The sequence below is a fragment of the Nicotiana attenuata genome, unplaced genomic scaffold (assembly GCF_001879085.1).
Source record: "Nicotiana attenuata strain UT unplaced genomic scaffold, NIATTr2, whole genome shotgun sequence".
NCBI classification, from domain to species: Eukaryota; Viridiplantae; Streptophyta; class Magnoliopsida; order Solanales; family Solanaceae; genus Nicotiana; species Nicotiana attenuata.
In genome coordinates this window covers 22,414-33,327 of record NW_017674873.1, presented here as the reverse complement: position 1 = coordinate 33,327, position 10,914 = coordinate 22,414, and the positions used below count along the sequence as shown (strand labels likewise).

The window sequence follows — 10,914 nt, the reverse complement described above, 5'->3', positions numbered from 1 at the left end:
AATACTTGATCCGCCTCTGTTTACGTTATAACAACATATAACAGGAAAGTCGAATTTTACCGTGTACCAGACATTGTAACTTGTAAGTGTAAATACAATAAATTTTTCGGAACGGAGGGAGTAATATGTGATAACTATAAATGCAATAAAATAACTTAATTTAATAATCTAAATATATTTAACTATCATAGACAAAGATCACTAGAGTTCTCTTTTCAGTGCTTTTGTCGTCGCCCGCCTATAAAGAAGCAAGCCACCGCAAACCAAATTCATAGCATTTTGCGGTTAGCTGATGCAGCAGAGAGGTAGAAGCTGTAATTGTAAATCGAGGTCCTTTTCTAGATCTCGCCTTGCTATTGAAGGCTTTTAGCTGCAATTGAAAGATCACAAGTTTCTAATCAAACAGTTATCGCAACCATGGCTGCCATTGATATTGCTGCTGCTCCAGGTAACAGAAATGTTCATTCTTTTATTAACTTATACTTTTAAACGAGATAATACATACGGTTTAATATGACGTGTAGAAGTCTAGAGTTCAGTCTTTATGTCACCCATTTAACTAAAATATTTCTACATTTATTGGTCCGAATTAAATTTATCATATCATACATAGAGGACGTGTTGCAGATTAAGATAAATAAATGTTTGATGTCTCTAATTATTACTCTTCCTTTTTAATTTAGATGATTTAGTTTGACTTGGTACAAAGTTTAAGAAAAAGTTAAAAAGACTTTTGAAACGTGTGGTCCTAAAAGCTTAAGCGGTAAAAGTTTCATTTTTGTGGCGATAAAAGCTTCCCATTAAGGTTGAAGTTGGTAAAATGAAAAGTTTTTAAAGTTAAAGTATTTTCAAATAATGAAATGTGATAAAGTAAAATGTGTCATCTAAATTAAAACAGATTGAGGGAGTATGTTTTTAGATGAGAGTCTGCACACAATTAAACTTCGTGGTTTGTGGATTTTTGTTTAATTTGACATCTGCTAATGTTTTGATCATGAATTAATGTGGTGTGTATTAGAACAAGAGCGTGAGATTCAAAAGAGTTATTGGATGGAGCAAGCTGCAGAACTCACTTTGGAGGCAATGATGCTTGACTCAGAAGCATCTGATCTTGACAAAGAGGATAGAACTGAGGTACATTTTTCTGCTTGTTTTTTTGATTTTTTTTTCTCAATTGCTTCCGCGACCATTAATATGGTCTTGATTGTGTAAAAACCAGCTCTTTTTGGACCAACCATACTCTTTCCTAGTTTCGTTGTCTAAATTTATAAATTTGCTCTTTGTTCTGAGTCATTTTCATGGAATATTCTATAAGAGAATTTATCCTTTGCATCTAAACTTAATTAGCATTTGAAAGACCATGCTTGTCCAATGAAATAACAGTTGATCAAGACTTGTTAAATGTGAAATTTTGCTATTTTACTTGAGGAGTTCAGAATCAACACCTGATTGTTCCTCTGTTTCATAGTTGAGTATGAATTTATAAAGGGTGTTCCTCTTTTGATTATACTTGCTTTTCTAGTATCATGGAACACTGATAAAGGTTTAGTGTGTTTCTAATTTGTTTCACTCATAGTTGCCAATCATTTTGCTGATGCATTCAGCTTATTTCTTAATTATGTTTATTGGAGGCTTGCTCCGAAGTTATAATGCTGATCCTGCATATTATATGCAGCTTAGTTGCATTGGAAATTTGAGCTTCAATAATTAGAATAAGGATTTTTATCCAAAACCAACTTACATTAACAAAGTTTTATGGTTATACATGGTGGTTTTTTTTTTAAAGTTTTTGACTGATGTGTTTTGCTAATTACAACCCCTCCTTTTGGAGGGTGAGAACCTATGACTTCATTGAGTTGTCTTTCTATCTGATATAGCTATATGTCCAAAAGGTTGTTATATCACTTTTTTGTGATGGTTCATTTTGTGAAATCACATGACTTGCTGCAAGAAAATGTATTGGTATCGACTTAAATATTTGAGACTTGTGGATGGCCATGTAGGTGCTCTCACTGCTCCCCTCATATGAAGGGAAATCTGTGCTAGAACTGGGTGCTGGTATTGGCCGTTTCACTGGGGATTTAGCCGAGAAGGCTGGGGAACTTACAGCGTTGGACTTTGTTGAAGACGTGATTAAGAAGGTTCGAGGCATTTTACCCTTGAGACGTTTGAATTTTCTGTTTTTGTTATATGAACCTGTGAATGAGTTGGTTCCGAGATTCACTTGTTGTGCTTCAAGCTAGATAAATGTTGATAAATCTAGTGAATGGATTTTCATATACTTGCTTATCAATTAATTTGCTTATTTGCAGAATGAAAGCATCAATGGGCACCACAAAAATGTCAAGTTTATGTGTGCTGATGTGACTTCACCAGATTTGACGTTTTCACCTGAATCTGTAGATTTGATATTTTCTAACTGGCTGCTGATGTATCTTTCTGACAAAGAGGTATCTTTTTTTTTTCCCTGCTTCTTGCCTGAAAAGTTCACTAAGATTTCATGCTACACAAATTGATGCCAATAAATTGTTTGTAAGCTCAAACCTGGGAGGCATGACACAAAGCCTATGACATGGTAAGTAATGAAAGACAAATATTCAAAACTTAAGTTCCTTCTAGGCAAACTTTGTTAGCACCCCTTCTTCGTAGGAGGATTGCGTAAAAGTCATGATTGGGCAAAAAAAGAAGTATGATAGACACATGCTAAACTATGTCAATGACACATGATATTTAAATGACATGCTTGATCAATTTCATGTTAACATCATGTCCGAAGTATGTCCAATAACTTTTTTTGCAGTGTCTGCATCTAACAACGGACCAGCATATATCAGCATCAAGATGTAGCACCTATTCCAGAACATGCTTACAGTAGGATGGCTGAAAATAAGAATAATGTGCTACAGGTTATATAACCTGTCATCTGTTCATCCATAGTTTTGGAGCTGGAAAGCATTTTAAGGCTCAAAATTTTGGCTATGGTTTCACTCATTCCTGTAGGGAACTGGAGAATTTGTGTAAAAGTTTTCCGAACAAAGCAACAGTTTAGATTAGTAGTCTACTCCAAATGTAGATAGGAACAACTACCATGGATGATGATTATAGTAAAATGAATTTCTAAGGATCTCCCACGCTCTTCATGCATTTTTCTTGCATTTCCAATTTGACTGATTACTATTTAACATTAAAACTTCCCCTTTTGCAGGTTCAAGACCTTGCAGAGAGAATGGTCAAATGGTTGAAAGTTGGTGGCCATATATTTTTTAGAGAGACCTGCTTCGGTCAATCAGGAGACAACAAGCGAAAGAACAACCCCACACACTATCGAGAACCTAGGTTCTATACAAAGGTCATCCAAAAAGTGCTTTTCCATTCTCACTCAACAATGCTTCTATGCATATTTTCTTTCTTTCTTTCCTTTCGTAGCAAATTTGCAATGGATATTTCCTGCAACTTTAAATAAAAAAATTAACATTAAGTTTATAGCTTTTTTTTAAGTCATAAGTGCGTTGGAAGTTAATGATGAATGCTCAATTACCAGTTTGTCTAGTCATCTTGTCATTCAAGTCCTTGGTTTATAACAAAATGAAAGATTGCATGCAGGTGAATGTCACTCCAAAAGAGTCATAAGCGTTTTCTTTGCTTAAATTAAACTACTTGAGTCGGTTATTTTGTTATATTCTTCTGATTATAACTTACTGCAGGTTTTCAATGAATGCAATTTAAATGACGCTGCTGGAAAATCATATGAACTTTCACTCATTGGTTTTAAGTGCATTGGAGCTTATGCAAGGACCAAAAAGAATCAAAATGAGGTATAATTTTGCTATCCTCATTACCCCTTTTGTTATATAAAATAAACCAGACATTTCAATCAATGTGTTCTTGCTGCTGGCGACTTGCAGATTTGCTGGATATGGCAAAAGGTTCATTCGGCAGATGAAAGGGGATTCCAGCATTTCTTGGACACTGTTCAGTACAAGTCTAATGGCATACTCCGATATGAACGTGTCTTTGGAGATAGCTTTGTGAGCACTGGAGGAATAGGTATGGTTCTCTTAAGATATCAATTTGCAAGTTTGTTGTTCTAGTTCTTTCTTTCCAAAAACGTTTATTTAGTCCTAGGATTTATCTAACGTTCTCTGATTCTGTTTTTTTTCTTGAGCAGACACTACCAGAGAATTTGTTGCCATGTTGGATCTTCAGCCTGGTCAAAAAGTCCTTGATGTTGGCTGTGGTATCGGTGGAGGTGACTTTTACATGGCTGAGAAGTATGATGTTTATGTTGTTGGCATTGACCTCTCAGTTAACATGATCTCTTTGGCTTTCGAGCGTGCTATTGGTCGCAAATGTGCGGTTGAATTTGAGGTTGCTGATTGCACAACGAAAACGTATCCTGAGGGAACTTTTGATGTGATATACAGCCGGGACACTATCCTTCACATCCAGGTAATTAGCAATCTTGCTATTCGGATGTGATTTTCTGTCTTAATTTGAAGCTTCAATATTGTCACCGACTAGTTATCTTCAACCTGATCTTAGCTCCAGTATGAATAGTTTGATAGCCATATTCGGCCTAACGGTTGAACAATGGTGTGTTTACAGGACAAACCTGCGTTGTTCAGATCTTTCTATAAGTGGCTGAAGCCTGGAGGCAAAGTCCTCATTAGTGATTATTGCAAAAAGGCAGGACCAGCATCAGAAGAATTTGCAGAGTATATCAAGCAAAGAGGTTATGATTTACATGATGTTGAAGCATATGGCCAGGTATACATTTGACTCATACAGTTAATGTGTCCAAACTCCCATCCTCTTTCTTTGCTAGTGGTTTTAGAATGATAGAGCTTCTTTATAATTTCACAATATAGATGCTCAGAGATGCTGGTTTCAATGAAGTTGTTGCCGAGGATCGAACTGAACAGGTGTGGCATATATAGAACTTAAAAACTCTTCACCCCCCCCCCCCCCCCCCATGTTTCATTTTGAAGACATTGATGCAAACCTAAAGTGTCTGTTACTTGGATTGCAGTTCATTAAAGTTCTAAAGAAGGAGTTAGATACTGTGGAGAAGGAAAAAGAGTCATTTATCCAAGAGTTTTCTGAAGTGAGTACATTATCATAGTATTATGCACCTATACTGTAATGTCTAATGATTGTTGATATATGATTTCGTCTCATTTTATTTCTGATTTTAACTTTACAGAAAGACTACAATGATATAGTTGGAGGTTGGAAGGCCAAGCTAATCAGGAGTACTTCATCTGGTGAGCAGAGATGGGGTTTGTTCATTGCCAAGAAGTGATCATGATTGTCCAAGTGCATTATATCCTCTGTTAATTTATGCACTAAAATCTGAATTTCTTGGTTTAGTACTAAATATTGTGGTGTTATCCTATGTAATATCATTTACCTGCCTCTAGGGATAAATATCAATGTGCTGTTTGATTGAATCTTATTCTTCAAGGAAAAAAAATTATGTATTGGTCCACCCTCTTGGAGAGGAAATTCTCTTTTTAATTCGGCTGCTATTTGCGCCGCCTTATTACCTTCATAAATCATAACGAGTACCTAAATAATCACTTAACTTGTGGTAATTGGTCATCAAAGTCATTCAGTCACCTTAACAAGATAAAAAGATGACTTTAGCAATATACTCTCTTCGTAACTACTGTAATTTTTTTTCCACATATGTAGAAATGATCTATATTTGATGAAACAAAGATTCTCTACATTATCAATTTATTTTGACCCGTAATAGTAGGTAGCAGACCATTATTCGGGGAAGTGTACAGTTAGCCACTAATTCGAAATGTCCTTACTCTTTAGCCACTGTTTAAAATGTATTTATTCTTTAACCAGTGCTTGATAAATTTTGATCCGCCCGGACAAAAATACCCCTGTGCTAGACGTGGGTGATGTGTAAATATTAAGGACATGGTGTCCTTAACTTTATGAATGCTGTGTAAATATTAAGGACAAAGTGTCCTGTCATGTCCTTAACTTCATATGTGCAGTGTAAATGTTAAGGACACGGCGTCCTTAACTTCATGTGTGCAGTGTAAATGTTAAGGACACTATGTCCTTAATTTACACAACACTCATGAAAAAAGGGTAAAAACGTATTTTCGTATTAATTTTAATAGAGTAGTGGTTATTTTTGCTCAGCATCAAAAATACTGGATAAAAACTAAATACCATATTAAAAAATGGCTATCCCACGCCATTTCTATTTTCTACTACGAATAATCAATGCTTGTCATATTGATTTAATTACTTTATGAATTTAACTTATATACAAAGTGTAAAATTTTCTTACACTATCAATCCTATATTTTACTGGTTGAGTAAGGAGAAATGCACTATATAAATGAAGAATACATTCTACCTTTAGATTTCAAGTTGAGAGGCTAAATTTAAAATTATTTATTCAGCAGTAATTTTGGCAAACTAATCATGTATTACGTATTATATTTGCTCTATAAACTAATGACTACTTGAGTATTTCGATCTGCAATTTTGAGATGTTTTTTTGCTATAGAATTTGATTCTTGTTAAAATATCAACTCAACTTAGTCAGTTTCTTAAATATACAACAACAAAAAGTTTAATATAAGCCTTATTGGTTTCAGATTTTAGCGTTTTAAAAAAAAAATAAAGAATTAGTAAAAAAATAGGAACAATGGGAATAATAATTCTTTTGGTTTTCTGCAACTAATTAAAAGAGCAAGTTTCATTTGTAGCCATCCGGGAAAAACTAAGGACAATCAGTAGCCCCAAAATAGACCATACAGTTAATAGTCTAAAATCAATTACAAGGGTTAGTCCAAAAACCACTGCCACTCTTCCCTTTCAAATTTCAAACTTTTCAACTCCATAGCCACTAGATTCGGTGGCTATGATTCAACGAACCAAAGCAAAATTTTCAGGAATCATTGTTTTTATGGTTGTGAAACTGAAATGCACAAATCAAATTTCTGATCAACTGAAACATAATTCAAGATATTTTTATTTTAAAGGGCCTAGCTAGACCGTACCTAAGAAAAGCAATAAACGAGAAAGAAAGGGAGAAATTCAAAAATAGCCAGATTTATAAGTGGTCGTTCAAAAATAGCCCAGTTTCAAAAGTAAACGAAATTTAGCCACTTTTCATGTAAAGATAAATCTGAGCGAAAACACTGTTCAAAACCCGGAAAATACGCCAGTATATTATGCTGGAGTTCCAGCATAAGTATACTTGAACTCCAGCATAATATACTGGAGTTCCAGCAAAGTATACCGGTCCAGTATAATATGCTGGAAGTTCATACACAAGTGCTCGAATCTCCAGTATATTATGCTGGAATTTTCTGTGTGTTGGGTTCCGGCATAATATGCTGGAAGTTCATACACAGGTGCACCGAACTCCAGTATACAGTGGCGAAGCCTGGAATTTACTCAAGTGTGTTCAAATTTGAAAGAAGTAAAAAAGATTCTCCGACAAAGAGTGTTCAATATATGTTATATACCTCTAAAATCTAATATTTTACCTATATACGCAGTCTAATTTCCCGACGAAGGGTGGTCAATTGACCACCCTCAAAACATGTAGCTTTGCCCCTGCCAGTATATTATGCTGGACCGGTCTCTATTGCAGCAAAATAGTGGCTATTTTTCATTGACTTGGTAAACGCTGGCTATTTTTGAATGACCAGTCCGAAAACTGGCTAGACCGTGCTATTTTAATAGAAAAAAAGATCATTTTATGCCATGGTTATGGTGGATACAATTTTCAAAATAATGACACCATATCAAAACATATCAAAAGAGTCTATTTTTAAAGTTGAAGATAGTAATTTTAGTAATTTTGTCAAAACATAAAAAATATATACAGTATTATATGCTGTCCCTATTGTCTATATACAAAATAGACTGTCACTGTACTATTTATATACAATAGACTGTCACTATATAAAATATATACAATAGATTGTCACTATACGAAATATATACAAAATAGACTGTCATTGTATAAAAAATATACTAAATAGATTGTCATTATACAAGTAAACTGTCACTATACAAAAAATATATACCAAATAGACTATTACTGTACAATTTATAAAAATATACAAAATAAACTATCACTATACACAAAACATACTAAATAGACTGTCACTATACTAAATATATACGAAATAGATTGTCATTATATAAAAACATACTAAATATACCGTCACTATACTAAATATATATAAAATAGACTGTCTTTATACAAAAAATATACAAAATAGATATTATTATACATAAATATATAAAATAGACTGTTATTATATAAAAAATATATAAAATAGATACTTGGAACTATTAGATACATATTTGGGTCGGAGAGATATTTCATATCAACAATATGGATTATTAAAATTTTAAGAGGCTATAATGGGACCATTTTCTCTTAAAATTCATTCTTAAAACTCAAACCAAATATCACGTCGAATTGTGATCCTACGTTAATACAGCATCAATTCAAGTGGTGTCGTCGTCGGAAGTTATAGTTCGCTTTCGTCAATGCTTAATCCAAAAAAGAGTGCAACGCGTCTTACACACGCCTAAGTCCGTACACGCGTCTCATGCAGTTTTCCACTTGTCGCAGAGCCAACACTGCCCCATCTTTTGGGGACTATTTCCTCTTTGTTTCCCTTCATCAATTTCTGCTGCCTTTCCATTTTCATAATAAAACGTACTCCCTTCATTTACTTTACTTTTAGCTGTTAAGTATTTTAAAAATATTTACTTTTACTTATTATTTTTCGTACAGTATGAGATAATTCTGTTGTACTTGTTACTTTTCGTATATCAAAAAAAAAAAAAAAAGAATTTCCTTGATTTAGCCTTTAGCATTAATTACTCATTCTAAATTATTTTTCAAATTATTAAAGCTATACACCAATTAATATAGGAATAATAATAAATTATATACTTTATTTATTATTTCTTAAGGAGTACAAAGTCAACAGTGGACAAGTAGGAAGTAAAAAGAGAGAAGCAGAGTATTTCTTCTTGAGGGAAAAAATAGAGAGTATTTCCTCCTCTTCCATTTATCCGGTACTCATTTTGTTAGATTTTAATGATACTAATTAAATTTTACATATTCACTTACTGTTAATATGATTTTCTCAAAGAAGCACTTAATTTCAACGTAGAATAGAGGACAGTTTCATGGAATACAAGTACTATTCTATTTTACGTAGGGTCCGAGGAAAAGTCGGACCCCAAAAGATGTGATATGAACGGTCTATCCTAATATAAATATATTGACTGCATCGAAAGTCTTATTAAATCAGAAAAATATAGACTTTAGTTAGAATCTTTAAAAAAACAAGGCTTTGATATATTATTTAACTGTTCTAACTATTAGTACTATCTATTTAACTACTTGTACCATGCATTAAATAATGTACTTAAAAAGACACATTATTTATAGTGAAAAATAACTGAATCTAATGAATACTACACATTATTTATAGTGAAAAATAGCTGAATCTAATGAATACTACACATTATTTATAGTGAAAAATAACTGAATCTAGTGAATACTACATTAGTAGTTAATAATTTATGTAACCATACCCAAATTATTTTTGTATTAAACGAAGTTTGATGCTGTTACCAAAAGTTCGCAGACCACTTTATGGGAAAATATGTCAAATCCGTTCTTTCAACTGGTCATATAGTGGAAAATCAAATAAATAAATAAATATTTCCATTTTTTTTTCCTCGACTACTTTATGGGAAAATATATCAAATCCGTTCGTTTCAACTGGCCACGAGTAAACACCTCTTTATCTCTTAAACTCTGCACCTCTCGTTCTCTCTCCCCCTATATATATAACCCCCTTATATATCTCCCTCCATTATTCCTATAACGTCTCCATTCACATATAACGCCTTTTCTCAATTTTCTTAATTCCTTCTCTCACACACAATCGAAAACAACAATGGCTACCAATGCTACCAAGCCCTCCGTTTACCTTCAAGACATGGAGGAAGTCAAAAAAGTATTCGCGCGCTTCGACGCCAACGGCGACGGTATGATCTCCGGCGACGAGCTTTCCGGCGTATTGAAAGCCTTAGGATCCGACACGTCACCCGACGAAGTTGAACGAATGATGGCTGAAATTGATACCGACAGAGACGGCTGCATTAACCTACAGGAATTTGCAGATTTTTGCAAAAGTGATGATTCCGTTGACGGCGGTGCTAAGGAACTCAAGGAAGCTTTTGACCTTTACGATCAGGACCATAACGGCTTGATTTCTGCTGCGGAGCTTCACCAGATCCTGAACCGTTTGGGCCAGAATTGTACCATTCAGGATTGTACTAGAATGATCACGTCCGTTGATGCTGATGGTGACGGTAACGTTAGCTTTGAGGAGTTCAAGCAGATGATGTGTAATAATAGTAAAAAATAAGCGGTGCTTTTTTTTTTCCTTTTTCCGTTATTTGAGTGGCTGATAACGGTGAGGTACACCGAATTTTGGTGCATCCTCCGGTAGTGTGTAATTCTTTTGAGCTAATAAATGGCACTTGGTTTTCTATCGGCTTTCACTTCTTTTTTTTTTTTTTGACAAAAAAAATCTAGTAGTAATAGATTAATATAATGTAAATATTTACATGCTTCCTGTTCCGCCGTTTAAAGTTACTAACGGAAATTGCACTAAATCTAAGAAAATATATTCTCGCTTTGCTTTAGAAAATCTAATTGGGTGGGCTTGCTGTTTTAGAACTCTAATTAAGTGGCTGGTTGAATTGAAAGTTGTGGAAAGTATTTGGAATAATATTATTAGCAAAACGATACCAAATTCTAAATTTAGGATGCTCAAAACGAAAATAATGTTATATAATAAATGCATACGTACAATTAGTTTTTGTGATGAA

The 10,914-nt window shown here is 33.9% G+C and overlaps 2 protein-coding genes across 2 annotated transcripts; both read left to right on the top strand.

Annotated features, from left to right (window-relative positions):
• The first annotated feature begins 209 nt into the window (after positions 1–209).
• LOC109219394 (phosphoethanolamine N-methyltransferase 1-like) lies at positions 210–5,555 on the top strand. Its single transcript, XM_019383847.1, has 12 exons — positions 210–448; positions 1,019–1,134; positions 2,004–2,141; positions 2,313–2,450; positions 3,206–3,349; positions 3,705–3,815; positions 3,906–4,047; positions 4,169–4,449; positions 4,606–4,767; positions 4,869–4,922; positions 5,030–5,104; positions 5,204–5,555. Exons 1-12 carry the CDS (start codon positions 418–420, stop codon positions 5,300–5,302), a joined length of 1,491 nt encoding a protein of 496 aa, XP_019239392.1. The 5' UTR covers positions 210–417; the 3' UTR covers positions 5,303–5,555.
• A 4,254-nt stretch (positions 5,556–9,809) lies between these two features.
• On the top strand, positions 9,810–10,574 carry LOC109219396 (calcium-binding allergen Ole e 8-like). The gene has a single exon (XM_019383849.1). The coding sequence runs from the start codon at positions 9,975–9,977 to the stop codon at positions 10,446–10,448; it is 474 nt and encodes a 157-aa protein (XP_019239394.1). The 5' UTR covers positions 9,810–9,974; the 3' UTR covers positions 10,449–10,574.
• Positions 10,575–10,914: the final 340 nt, after the last annotated feature.

Bases quoted from the DNA above. Each gene is read 5' to 3' on its own strand.
- LOC109219394 (XM_019383847.1), top strand. From the start codon at position 418: ATGGCTGCCATTGATATTGCTGCTGCTCCAG. The intron at 1,135-2,003 runs GTACATTTTTCT...ATGGCCATGTAG, and splicing joins ACAAAGAGGATAGAACTGAG to GTGCTCTCACTGCTCCCCTC. The intron at 3,816-3,905 runs GTATAATTTTGC...GGCGACTTGCAG, and splicing joins CCAAAAAGAATCAAAATGAG to ATTTGCTGGATATGGCAAAA.
- LOC109219396 (XM_019383849.1), top strand. From the start codon at position 9,975: ATGGCTACCAATGCTACCAAGCCCTCCGTTTACCTTCAAGACATGGAG.